General features: G+C 39.1%; 2 protein-coding genes across 4 annotated transcripts in view; both read right to left on the bottom strand.

Annotated features, from left to right (window-relative positions):
• HSPA14 (heat shock protein family A (Hsp70) member 14) overlaps positions 1-13,796 on the bottom strand; it is a 33,823-nt gene that overhangs the window by 19,404 nt on the left and 623 nt on the right. For both annotated transcript variants that reach the window (XM_064284879.1, XM_003410573.4), the window contains exons 2-8: positions 13,138-13,218; positions 12,981-13,063; positions 4,638-4,686; positions 4,399-4,504; positions 3,094-3,184; positions 2,052-2,156; positions 173-334 (exon numbers count right to left, since the gene is read on the bottom strand). In XM_064284879.1, the coding sequence (XP_064140949.1) occupies positions 173-334; positions 2,052-2,156; positions 3,094-3,184; positions 4,399-4,504; positions 4,638-4,686; positions 12,981-13,063; positions 13,138-13,218 (677 nt within the window). The remainder of the gene's footprint in view (positions 1-172; positions 335-2,051; positions 2,157-3,093; positions 3,185-4,398; positions 4,505-4,637; positions 4,687-12,980; positions 13,064-13,137; positions 13,219-13,796) is intronic.
• MSANTD7 (Myb/SANT DNA binding domain containing 7) lies at positions 4,694-13,163 on the bottom strand. Of its 2 annotated transcripts, XM_064284881.1 has the most exons (3): positions 13,138-13,163; positions 12,981-13,063; positions 4,694-9,915 (listed from the first exon to the last, which is right to left on the bottom strand). In XM_064284881.1, the coding sequence occupies exon 3, from the start codon at positions 9,833-9,835 to the stop codon at positions 9,392-9,394; it is 444 nt and encodes a 147-aa protein (XP_064140951.1). In that variant the 5' UTR covers positions 9,836-9,915; positions 12,981-13,063; positions 13,138-13,163; the 3' UTR covers positions 4,694-9,391. The 2 variants fall into 2 exon arrangements, with proteins under 2 accessions (XP_064140951.1, XP_064140950.1); XM_064284880.1 differs by lacking the exons at positions 12,981-13,063; positions 13,138-13,163 and adding an exon at positions 10,411-11,103.

Raw genomic sequence — 13,796 nt, 5'->3', positions numbered from 1 at the left:
AGAAGGGAGGCCTCAATGCCTGCACTCTCCTTTACCCAGACATAAAAACAGAACATGAATAATTAAAATATCCAGTTTGAAGCAGAACAATTTAAAATAAATCACACACAAAAAAAAAGAACCTGAAGAGTAACATCAATCAAAATGTATTTTCAAGTTCTTTAATACTCACCTTTGAAACTCAGAAGCTAGATACTGTGCTAAGGTTTCGGTGAAATGCGCACCACCTATGTTCTCATCAGTGTTTGTTGAAAGAACACGATATATCCCACTGTTAACTTCCATGACACTGACAGACAGGGATGTTCCTCCGAGCTTAAATACCAAAATATAGCTTCAAAAGAAAGACAAAGGGTAAGTCATCAGAGAATCACAACATTTTAAAGCTAGGTTGAACATTGGAAGTCATTTAGTATAATCCCTTTGAATTACAAATGAAGAAACTGAGAATCTCAGATGAGCAAATTGTCTATATTCACTTAATGATGAATCAAGCCTAGAGCCCAGATCTTCTAATTCCAAGAACCAAGTTCTTTTTCACTTAGTCATGCTGGTAAAACTGTATTCTGAGTATCTGGAGTTCAAACCATTAAAATTTAAAGTAAATCAAGATGAGATCTATAATTATAGTGAGTTGTAAGAGACTTGGATATAAAAATTGTATATATCAGTACCCATGATTCGATTGTGCAAGTTACTATTGCAATAACACATAAAACACACAAAAACCCAGTGCCGTCGGGTCGATTCCAACTCATAGCGGCCCTATAGGACAGAGCAGAACTGCCCCATAGAGTTTCCAAGGAGTGCCTGGTGGATTCAAACTGCTGACCTTTCGGTTAGCAGCGGTAGCACTTAACTATGCCACCAGGGTTTCCAAAACACACAAAACTAGGAGTTAATTCCTGATTTCCTATGTATGGAAAATTTGTAACTTCTGATATTCTACATTTTTACTTAGTTCACCTAAAATAATTTCCTAGTGATTTATACATATTTCTTTAACTGTGAAATATGAATCAGGTGAAACAGAAATTGAACACAGGGTCTGGATTAATTTCCTTAAAGTTGCATGATGCATCAGATCTATTAAAACATGTTCTGACAACTAAATTAGGGGTAAGGTGGTTTGGTGGTAAAAGTCTCAAATTCCATGCAGGAGATCAGGTTTGATTCCTGGCCAGTACAACCTCGAGCACAGCCACCACTCATCTGTCAGTGGAGGCCTGTGTACTGCTGTGATGTTAACAGGTTTCAATGGAGCTTCCAGACAAGAAGGGCTAGGACGAAAGGCCTGAGGTGATTTACTTCCCCTCCTCCCCACAAAAAAATCAGTCAGTGAAAACCCTATAAATCACAACAGACCAATCCTGTTGTGGATGGCAACTCCTGTTACCCTGAGTTAGGGGCTGACTCAAAGGTAGATAATAACAATGATGTCTTCCTATTTCACCATCAAAAGAAGTACCAAATCCCCATTCTGGATTTCCCCCATCTCCTGCCGAGTTAAATTTATATAAAAGTATCTACCATTTCTAAACATGTATATTAATTGAAATTGGTAGTAAAACTAACAGTGCTGTAGCTTGAATTAGAATTTGGCAGTGTCTTTTTTTTTTTTTTATAATTTTTAAGTCTTCCACCAATAAAGGGACAAAATAAGGGTAATAAGAGAAAGGCAGAAAAGCACCACCTTCCATCCTATTATGTTCTTCTCTGCTTTGCCCCTGTTCTCATTTATTTGAAAAACTCTAGGTGAGAGTTCTGATGTCTTTTCATCCACAAAGTCTGGGAACCACTGCATTATATAACAACCCCTCTTTATATAACTAGAGCCCTGGTGGTGCAGTGGTTAACATCTCAGCTAACCAAAAGGATGGCAGTTCAAATCCACCAGCTGCTTCTTGGAAACCCTATGGGGCAGTTCTACTCTGTCCTGTAGGATCACTATGAGTCAGAATCGACTCAACGGCAACAGGTTTTTATTTACATAATTGCTATAATCTAAAATGTTTTCTGCACTGAAATACAACTGCCGGTATGGTTTTTACCTTTTTTCTGTGGGGGAGTCTTGTCCAATTCCATAAGCAAGGAGAGCTGCGGATGGTTCATGAATTAATCGCAAAACGTTAAATCCTGCAGCTCTGGCTGCCTCCCTGTAAACAATTTACTTTCAATGAATTTAATATCACAACACGTTGAATTCTACATTTTCAGAAATGCTCTGCTAAAGATTTTATGCAACAGCAAGTTAAGATTTCATCAACAGAACATGAAGTACAATGATCTTTAGAAGCGAGATAACAGAAGCTAAGAAATGGATGGAACCATACAAGAATAGGTCCTTTTTTATTTAAAATAATGATGTTTGGAGTTCATTTTCTTGACAAAGAAAATACATGCTTATACTGAGTAAAAAAATTAAATTTCTCAAATATGCCCATTGTTACAAAGTATAAAAAGAGTAAGACAAACTTATAATCATTTTGGAATTGTCCGATTTCTTTAATCTAGGGTCATTGTTTTCAAAAGTAAGTCAATTCTCTGCCTCAGAAGCAATTTCAATGCTCGCCAAAGCCCCAGATGGAATTCTATCCAGGGAAGCAACGGCGTGCGTGCTCCGCAATTATATTTGCATAATGACTTGTAAATGCTACATATATATACACACACACACATGCTATATATACTATATACATGTATATATATGTATATATTGGTATTACGATCTAAGAGGAAGAAATAATTACAAATATTTTCTAAAACTGCATATTCTTATATAATTCCCACATAAACCTTAATTACATGAAATTTAGCCAAAATGATTCATAAACATCAACTTAACCCAGTAACTGAAAACATCTTAACCCAGTAATCAAAACAGCTAAGGTACACCGCATCTAATTTTATGTTCTCTTGGCACTTCAAAAAAGACAGAAAATATTAATGATCATTACCATACTGTTACTTACAAATAGTTTTACTGCCTAAGATATTTTCAACTACAATTTTACCTTTTACTATTTAATGATACTATAAAATTTGTGTTTCCTTTAATTAAGCAAAGATGACAAACCCATGTTATATACTTACCCAAGAGCGTTTTTTTGCTTTTCTCCAAAATCAAATGGAACGGTAATAACTACATCATTTGCATCTGAGCCCAAGGCAGATTGTGCCGTTTCTGTTTATTAAAAAAATATAAAAAGAAATTTTGATGGAACAGAAAAAAAGTGAAGTGATACTTTCTGAGATTTATTAATTTGTGTCAAAGATTTTCTCACTTAAATAATTTTTCCAATTCCCTTGATTGCCCCACCCTGTCAGTTTTCTTCTCTTGCTCTCTTAAATCATAACAGTACTTTTTGTGGTTTTGTTCATAGTTTGTGGACATGGAACCAGGTACTTTTCAAAGAGCCTGGCTCTTAGGTTTCAAAGTTTAAGCCATCCCTTAAATCAGACAGGTTCCAGAGAGCGAGCTTCTAGTGCGTCAATGTGAAGACACCATGTCAGTTCAACACATTAAAGGGCTGCCTTCTATCCCACAAGTTCATAGCCAAACTCCAGAGCTGAAGGGAGCCTTATAAATCATCTACTCCAGAACTTCTAAAATTATTCCACAGAATACTACGTAGCTCATAGCCTCCGTCTGTGAAGTAGTGATAAACCAAAAAACCCTAAAATGAAACCCACTGCCATTGAGTTGCTTCCGACTCGCAGCAACCCTATAGGACAGAGTAGAACTGCCCTGTATGGTTTCCAAGGCTGTAATCCTTACGGAAGCAGCAGCCACATCTTTCTCCTGCAAGGCTAATGAGTTCGAACTGCTGATCTTTCGGTTAACAGCCACGTGCTAAACCACCATGTCACCAGGGCTCTTAATCTGCCTAATTATTGCTGAGAGTGAACTGTCAATCTTGAAGAGCAAGATAATTCACTAGGAGTCCCTGGGTGGTACAAACAGTTAACTGCTAGACTAACAGGAAGGTTGCAGGTCAAATCCACCCAGAGAAGCCTCAGAAGAAAGTCCTGGCAACCAACCCACTTCTGAAAGGTCACAGCCAGGAAAACCCTGCGGGGTGCAGTTCCACTCTGCACACGTGGGGCTGCCACGAGACTCGATGAGACGGCAGATGGAAATAATATCCACTCTTCACCAAGCTTGTTTGACCACTAAATCTTAAATTCTGAAAACGCTAATTTGGTCCAATCCAATTACTTATAGGAAGACTAGGTTACATGGCCAGTTAGTGGCAAAGCTAAGTTAACAGTTTAGGTCTCCTTCCTGTTAAAACCTGCTGAATCTCCCTGCTTCTGCCCAGATTCAAAACTTATTTTTTTCTTAAGGTAAACTTTGAAAAGATCATTAAAGTTAATACTATCTCTTTTGCTCAGTACCTTTCATTTTACTAAAAATCAGCCTGGCAACATCTTCTGGGTTAATAAATTTTGTTTCTTCTCCGGTATCTATTTCATATCGTAATTTCCCATTTTTTTCAATGACCTACAAAAGAAATAGTTATAATTGTACTAAATAAGGAATCATTTTGGTAAAAATAGTTTCAAACCAATGTTCTATGTTATGACTTTGGCAATTAGTTTGTGTAATCAGGAAATAATAATAGAACCATACTCACTAAACATTTACTTTCTGTGATGTATTTCCGGGCCTGTGGATCCTCAGAGCTGTCCATAAAGAAAGTAAAGAGAGCCAAGAATTAAAATCAATATTGCTGATATGTAAGGGTTAAAGAAGACTGTATTTTTCAATACCACTGAACATGAAAATATAAACAAAAATACTAAGTTGCTTAATAAAAGCTTCAAATATTATAGAAGATAGGATTAAGTGGATGATTTTCAATGGCTATAGTAATTCTGTTAATGTGTTGATCTTTGCATTTGAAATAACTCTTATTAACCTTCCTATTATTAACAGATATATTTTGGGGTGATTTTTCATAGCAGTAATTTATTTTGTCATGTACTCTCATATCTATGATTCAAACAGCTGAACAAAAGTATGAACGTTGCACACGGAAAGGTGTTATGAGAATGAATCCAGTGTGCAGAGTACTTCAGGCAGATAAACCCATTTTGACTCACAGACCTACAATAATGTCCTACACAAAGTGGACAGTAAACAAACATACTATAGTACTGGAAAAATTTAAAAAGTAAGCGTAAACAGGTTCAGAAAGGCTCAGTGACTTCTGAGCTAATAATGGGCATAGCCAGGACTTGGCCCATGTCTTCTCCATCAGGCTAGTTTACCACACTGCCTCCCAGAAGATTGTAAATAATCAAAGTTCAGTACTTCTGCCTCTTGAGCAGGGATAGAACTCTCTGATCCTTGGCTTACTTTCATCTACAAGTCAAGATGAACTAAACTAATACTTTTACATGAAATACTTCTTCCAAAGGGCTAGGACTATTTTACTCAGACACTAGCCTTACATGTTTACTAAGAGGAGTTCAAAATTAATAGTGACAATAGCTGAAGAAGGAGCCCTGGTGGTACAAAGATTAAGTGTTTGGCTGCTGACCAAAAAGTCAGTTCAAACCCACCCAGCAGCTCTACAGGAGAAACACCTAGCAATCTGATTCTGTAAAGATAGACAAGAAAACTCTATGGGGCAGTTCTACTCTGTCACATGGGGTCACTGTGAGTCGAAATCAACTCAATGACACCTAACAATAATTGCTGAAGGGTTACTGAACATCTGAGGACCCTGACCTGTATAAATAAGCAGCACAGGAAAGGGGTTTAAAATTGACTAATTCAGCTTAGAACTCTGCCTAGAATACTTGCAGGCTCCTCTTACTTCCTTCTCTAACCCAACTTCTCTACCACCTAAAAATCACTGATCGATGACAGGGGAACAGGTGAGTAGCTTGTCCAAAGTCACACAGCTAATTAGCAGCAGAAATGACTAGACTCTAAATATTCAATACAAAGTTCAGTGTCTTTTTCACTAAATCCTCCACTCTTTCTTTTTTCTAAACCCAATGTTTAAACTACATTCCAGACAAGTATTTCGAAAGGGGGGTGGGGAGATGAAGAGGGCCCATAGTATTTTTTTTTTCACCAATATTATAATTTCAGCATAACATTTACCAGTTGTTTTCTTTAGAATAGAGTTTAAGTCAACCAGGATAATTTATCCTATTATATGCAATTATCTACCACTGACACAAGATAATTTGCCAGGAAGGGTATTATATCTATAAAACTCTTAGAAATGGAAAGTTATTTCTCAATTGCCATGCAAACAGAATGCACAGGTAGCTCTTAGGGCCATATATGGACGAGACACTGGATACTAGTTAGCAGGAAGCAGAGAATGGAGGTGACAAACGATCACAGGTATCACTAGAAAGCAGTGGACTGACCCACAACTACATATAAGTAAAAACTTTATTTTTCCACACCAGGATTAAATTACTTAACAGAAAAACAAAGATGGGGGGGTGGTATACCCAGCACCTCATTTACATCATGATCTTAAGGAGGCAGAGAGTTAATCCTACCATTGTACCTTTACTAGTAATGCCATTTTCTCTTCCTCCTCCCACCTTAAATGCCTCTTACAGTCAGTGGGCCCACAGACTTGACACACACCAGCACTAATGTGCTACAGGGTCTTCTTCTCCACTACAGTTACATTATAGTGACTTACACGTTTAAAAGCATTTTTACATTCATCTATTCATTTGATCCTCACAACATCCCTGTGAGGTAGGTAGGACAATTAGTAGTTTCCTACTTTATAGACGAGAACCCTGAGTTACGTAACGGTAAAATGACTGGCCTGGGGATGTACAGCTAGTCATGGTTGGGCCTAAAATTTAGGCAGGATTCCTGGCCTTGCTTTCTTACACACTGCCTCCGCTATTGCAACTTCCCTCCTCTGAACAGTATTTTTAGCCTAGTGTTGTTTACTCCTTTAAAAGCACTTTTCCCTTTAGTCTTTCCCCAAAACATTAAGATCACTTCATCCACTAGATTCTCACAATACTACCTCCAAAGCTTAATTCAACTTGTTTTTTAGCATTTCTCTTATCCCATGTGAATTCCTGCTTATGTACTTTGCTACCATTAATAGGTTAATATAGTACAGGCCTAATTCTCTGTCAAGTACTTCTCTCTGCTGTTTCAGAAAGTCTACCTATTTATATTAGCCTCATCCTGTTATAACTGACATTTACCCTTCCACATTACAGCCTAAAAAATTTGAGAAAACACATATATCCATCCCCATTTTGATACCTTAAAAGCATTGCTTCTTTAGAGCAAGGAATCTGTCTGGTGTGATGCTTAGTAAGTTCATGAGTATATTAATAAATATTAATGTGACACAATGTTTCCTTAAAAATCCAAGTGTTACCAGTATTTCGAACATGCATTAATATGCTGCTGTGACTGAAATTAAAATTTTATTTTCCTTTTGCCTTTATTTGGTTATGCTGCTTATCAGAATTTTTTTAGAACTAGAAGGTATTGAGGCACAAAAAGGGCAAGTGATTCGCCCAGTGTAACAAACCATGCCAGGATTTGAACTCAGGAGTTCTAGCTAGATTCCAGTGTATTCTACCACACCAGCTACCTCCCACATCCATTACCCATTCATCAGAGCAGTTCCTTGCCATTTATTCATGGTTCCAGGTTATGTTCCCACTTTTTTTTTTTTTTGACCACTTCACCTATTTGTATTTCTAGCATTTAGTTAAGCATCTAAGCTGTCCCAACGTGCCCACTTTTTTTTGTTTTTTAAGCCTCTAAATTGTAGGAAAGCTTTTTAAACTCCAATGCCCCCTATTTGTATTTCCTAAAAGTACAAAGTAAACCACTAAAACTTTCGGTTAGTTCAATGATGGCCAATACCCTCTTCCTTTCTAAAGTAAACTGGAAGTGTGGCTGAACACCTTCCTATCTTCCCAAAGGAAGGCAGGGGCTTGTGCTTCAAATGAATTATCTACTGCAAGGAGACTTTATCAACAACACCTTCAAGTGTTCCCAAAGCTGAAAGACAAGCAAAGCTGTTCTTTCACTACATACATTAACTAGGTGAACTTTTATGGATACCATCTGAGAAAAACTGACTTTTGCCAGTTCCCCAGAAGGAAAGTTTTCTAGGGCTTGCCCTCTGTAACATACTGGACAGAAAACCAGCTAACAGAAAAGAATGAAATTAGCGAAAAGCGGATTGAGATGCTGATATAATCTGAACTGTTTCCACAATATTCGAACGGCAATCAAAATTTAAAGACAAATACATATAAAAGGACCCAAATAATAAGAAATGCAAAGAATTTAGTTACATTTACCATTTTATAAAACGGCCAGTATTTCATTTTATGAAAGCCTATTATCAGTATGAACCCTAACACACTACGGAGACTCCCTGTCAGTTCTTTTCTATATTGTATACTGACAGACTAAGAATTAGTAAAATGAAGAAGGAAAGATGGTCCAGCTGTTAGCAGTGCTTAGTAATACACATGTCACAGACACAGCAGTGAAAATATAAGACATAAGGATACAAATACATTTTGTCTACATTAGTCAAATGAGCTATAAACCAAACCCACTGCCCTTGAGTCGATTCTGACTCACAGCAACCCTACAGGACAGACCCATAAGGTTTCCAAGGCTGTAAATCTTTACAGGAGCAGACTGCCACATCTTTCTCCCATGGAGCAGCTGGTGGGTTCAAACCGCCAACGTTTTGGTTAGCAGCTGAGCACTTAACCACTGTACCACCAGGGAACCTTCAAATAAGCTACAGAGGAATTGAAAAAAAGGAACATTTCGAACTCCATGATGCAGTCAAAGAGAGTTAAACTAGTAAAGGAAGGCTTCAAGCAATGAGATCATGGTATACAACAATGCTTCTATATCTTGTAAACTAATGTGCTTCACCCTAGCCATATGCATTAATAACTTACATTTGTATAGTGCTTTTAAACTTTTAAACCCTTTCACATCTATTAACCATTTGATCCTCACAACAACCCTGTGAGGTAGGCAGGTCAGGCATATGATCTATTCCCCATTTTACAGATAAGGGAACTGTTATAGAGAGGTAAACTAAATCATGTCACACAAGGAATCAGTGACAAAGCCAGGACTAACTAGCTCTCTGGACGTGGCTCAATCCTTTTTCCACTAGGCCGTCCCTCAAATTTCTGGAAGGTCTGTCAATTAGTGGAGAATCTTGGGAAAAGGAACTTGCCTGTTTTCTGCTATTACTTTGCGTATTAATGGTCCATCCACTTTTTTTTCCCCTGAGGACTAGGTGCATCAGAAAAGGAGCCAGAGGACCAGGAGGCAGATGTTGGAACTAGACTTCTACTAGTTTAGGAAATAACTCCCTTTTGTAACAGATACCTAACTTTTGGTATTAGAAATTAACCTTTGAAGCAATTTTTCAAGCCCTAGCTGAAAAGCACCAGTTGCTTCTTCCACTGCTGTTGCCAAACGTCTGACTGCGATCACAGCATCCCTGCGAAGCTCATTGGCGGTGTCTTGCTGAGCACTGGCCTCCTCACCAATAGCAATCAGCCTGTCCAATTTTTCTTCCTCACGTTTTGAAAGTTCTCGTGCCAATCTCCTGTTTTCTGCCAGCTCAGCAGCAATAGTCCTGGACACTGAATGCCTTCTTCGCCTTGCCCACCTTGGAGGTGGCTCACTGGTCAAAGGCCTATCTCCACCAGAAACAAAACGAACTCTGGAGGAGGAGACTTGAGGGCGCTGTGTGGAGGCTACACCAGGAGCGTTTCGGCTGGTGCTGGTGCAGGGACTGGGCTCACCGGACACACCCAGTCTCGTCATGGTGCTGCTCTGACAGGGAGCAACTGCACCTCTGAAAAGGTTGTGGGAGCTGCTGTAGCTGGGGGTCCCTTGAGAGCACCCTGAAAAACAAAGCAACAATGTTGCAACGAGGACATTCCTGCTAAAGGAATGCTTGGAGCCAGCAGCAGAGTTGGGAGACAATTACAAAACTGGCAGTTCCTGGCAAGATCTCTTCCAACAAGGGATTGGAAAGACTTCATTTCCTTAACCTGGACACTTCACCTCCAAAACCTCCCCCTCATCCTTCCTGAAACCCTCTCCATGTAGCTATCCAACCCCACTCCATCTCTACAAATTCCTAAGAACCCATTATAAATAATGCCAAAACTAGTTTGGTTCCAGAGTACTTCTAGGTTTAAAGAGTTCTAATACTTCACATACCTAGGTTTATAGCTTTTAAAAACCTGGAGCCCTTTATCTCACCAGTAAGTTAAAGAGGTGGGTGGAAAAGTAGGACAGAAACGGTGACTATAGGAGACTATACTATCTGAACATATAATGCTGTTTAGAACCAAGTTGCTCCAGGACCCCAATCCTTCACATGCTTGAGTTACCTGCACCCGAGGATTCATCCCAGGAGTCCTCAAGGTCACTGGTTTCTTGAATCCGGTCACTGAGTCTCAGGTGACAATCCTCATCTGATTCCTTAACCGTTTTCAGGACAGGCTGATGATCTGCTACCTGAGTCCTTTTTGCTTTCAGAATGCCGGTTCCCTCTTCCCCTGCGCGATCAGAGGCCACTAAATTCTGATCACAGCGCTTGGCCCAAGCAGCATCCTCCATTAAGTTGTCTGGATCAGTCACTATCTGATTTCGGAGAAGCTGATCCAGCATATCATAAAATGGACAGTGCGGTGGATCGGCCATACTTGTGGCATGGGCAACATACGCTTTTAAATATAATGCCTTCAGAACTTTAAACTTGGAGCGGCACTGGCGTTCGGTGCGGCGGAAGCCTTCCTGCTGCATTCGCTTAGACACAGCCTGATAGACATCTGCATTGTGGTGCACAGTCTGGAGGCGCTGAATGTACTCTGCCTCGCCTAATATGGAGAGAAGAGTTCGTGTCTCCTGTCTGGACCACCGGATGCCCGCACTGCTATTGGTACTGGCCATGGTGGACTGGGAAGGAAGGCTAGCTGAAGAAAGCTCCTGGACAGCAAGGTGCAAATCTGAAGGTGTGGGGAAGCTCTGTGTGCTCTCAGTTTATTTCCAGGAGCCAGCCGATTCTTCCCTCTCAGGGCTAATTGCTGAGAAGCCAGGTCCAAGGACCGCATTTCTGGCTGGAAGGCCACAGGGGAATGAGAGTTACAGGGAGGGTGTAAGGATAACTTCGGCAGCAAGTTAAGTGGAGCTACCTGTAAGTACTTCATAAATAGGCATGATGCCAAGACTGAGAAAGCCCCACTCGGGGAGTTCGCCCAGGACAGATACTGGACCAGGGGCTAACAAAGGCCTTACCGGTTTGGTAACAAAAGGACTAGTTTCTCCACATAGGGCTAAATGCTTCCAAAGCTGAGACCTGGTACAACTGTGTGTCTATAAAAATCACCATTGCCTGGTAAGCAGACAGATTGAGGGAGCAAAAGCAGCTAGCTCTGGAGAAGTGCTAGCAGGACCATGTTGCAGCAATATGTCTGAAGGGCGCTCATCCTTTACCAACCTTTGCTTACCTAGGTAACAGGCTGTGACCATGCGTTACCCATCTATTCCTATGGCACTTCTTTATTAAAAGGTCACTTTCAGTGCCAGAAAGGTGAATTTAAGTTGTTCTTGTTAATACAAAGCTTTCTAAATAATACAGTAGAAGACGGCTACACCATTAGTCTGACCATCTGCCCCAAAACAGCAGCATGACACAAACAAACAAAAACATACTGTTGGTCACTTACAGTGGTCCTAGCTTCAAGACTTATCTGCAACTCTCGGCTTTTTTCATGAGTTTGTAATTTGAGAATTTTTGACACCAACGGATTTATTTTCAGTATGCTCGAACTAAATTTTATGAATGAGTAAAAGGATCTGGGAGTGTAGCTATTGTCACAAAAATTTGAATTCTCTACTGTTTTTGATTTAGTGTATCGATATCCTAAGGGAAACAATTTATATCAAATTCAGTTAACTAAAAACAGGTATGTGACCAAAAAAAAAAAAAAGCTGTGTGTGTGTGTGTGTATATATAAACATTAAAATTAACCTATAACCTCAAAATCCCAGGACCATAAACACAAGCAAATTCCTACTTCAATTTCCAAATGAACTAAGGGCAAAGGAAAGAACCTGGGGCTGAGGATTAGAAAATGTGAAGTACGATCTAGTTCACCCCCTAACTAATTTAGGAATGCCACAACTTATATGTGCCTTGATTTTCTCATCTATAAATGGGGAGGGAAAATACCTGTCTCACCAACCTTGCAGGGATGTTAAGAGGAGTAAATAATAGATGTGAAAGCACTTTGAAATTTTAAAAACACTATGTCAAGTATTACTACACAAGCAAAAATGAAAACCTCTAATTATTATGGTAATCTATAATTTGAGGAAACAGAAGTCTGGGAAAGCAATTCTCTTTAATCTTTTAATTAAAGTCACAACAGATTAACCTGATTCTTACTTAAGACATTAATTAAGCGATTTCTCTAAAGATTAAATTTGCAAGCCTACCAGAAAAGTTAGTTCCAAGACAGTGTCACAAAGGCCATAAAGGAGAAAATCTATAGCTCCTACACAAATTATGAACAACTGTAATAGGTTTTGTAAAATCCAACTACAGTGCAGTCTCAAATTCCCACAAAATCTTTCAAGTTCTTCCAGTTAAAAAAATACAAAATTGTGGAAAGTCCAAATTACCCTATGAGTCGAATATCAAAAATGAATATTGGCCATTACCAATACTCTCAGACCTGTCAGCAAGAAACATAGGTCTGAGTGCATCCCATTCTTCAGAAGACCCAAAACAAATAATCAAAAGAAACAGTCTATTGGGGGTACTCTCTGAAATGACTCAGTTGTGAAAAGCAACCAAAGGACAAACTGTGGTGTTTCTGGTTTCATTTCACATTATGCTTAAAATTTATAAACACAATTTTATCACCATATGTGTAAATACTATTTCATTCCTTACCTTCTGCCAAGGATCTGCTTTACTTTCATTACTGTATTTGAAATATTTCTTATTCTACTTTGCTTTGCTGCCAGTCCAACAACCTGAAAAACAGCAATATATTACAATGTGTGTAATTTTTAATTACTTCAAAGTACAAACATGATGGGACTAGTACCTCTTCATTTTCGGAGTAAGCAACAACAGCTGGAGTAACTCTGTCACCTGCATCATTTGCAACCACACCAGCCCTGCCATCCTGGATAAAAACACACAACTGTATTAGTTGTTTGGGAATGAAACACATAGTCTTATTAGACCTATTCTGACACATGTGGGTCAGTGGTACTTCACCATATATGTGGGCGAAATTGTATACCAATATTTTACATTTGTATATAATTACCATTATTAATTTTCTGGACTTTATAGAAGGCCTACGTTCCATGAACAGCTGCCTCATTTTTTCAGTCTGCTCTGCACAGCCAATAACCGGATCAAACATAATAACCACCTTTTTACATATAATAACAACAAGCTTATTATTACATCACTCTTCCTTACTTCTGTATCTTCCCCCATAAATACATCTTCTACCCTTCTCTTCTACAAATTAAGTAGTACTAATCCCTCTGGCTTTTGCTTACAAATCATTTGACATTTAAACCCGGGACTAGGAGCAGGGGACTTCACTATTATTGTTCCTTCCGACTTTTCACTGATAAGAGAAAGACCACAAGCCCCCCAACACTTTCAGTCTCACTTCCAGAAACGACAAGTCAGTACAGCAAGCACGATCAACTCGCTCACAGCCAGGCACGGCTCACGAGAGCAACC

Source organism: Loxodonta africana, chromosome 4 (genome assembly GCF_030014295.1).
Source record: "Loxodonta africana isolate mLoxAfr1 chromosome 4, mLoxAfr1.hap2, whole genome shotgun sequence".
NCBI classification, from domain to species: Eukaryota; Metazoa; Chordata; class Mammalia; order Proboscidea; family Elephantidae; genus Loxodonta; species Loxodonta africana.
The sequence above is the reverse complement of the archived record's forward strand: the minus strand, read 5'-3'. Positions and strand labels throughout refer to the sequence as shown.

Coding starts and splice junctions, on each gene's coding strand:
- MSANTD7 (XM_064284880.1), bottom strand. CDS start 10,972: ATGGCCAGTACCAATAGCAGTGCGGGCATCCGGTGGTCCAGACAGGAG. Junction 9,916..10,410: donor GGATGAATCCTCGGGTGCAG/GTAACTCAAGCA, acceptor TTTGTTTTTCAG/GGTGCTCTCAAGGGACCCCC.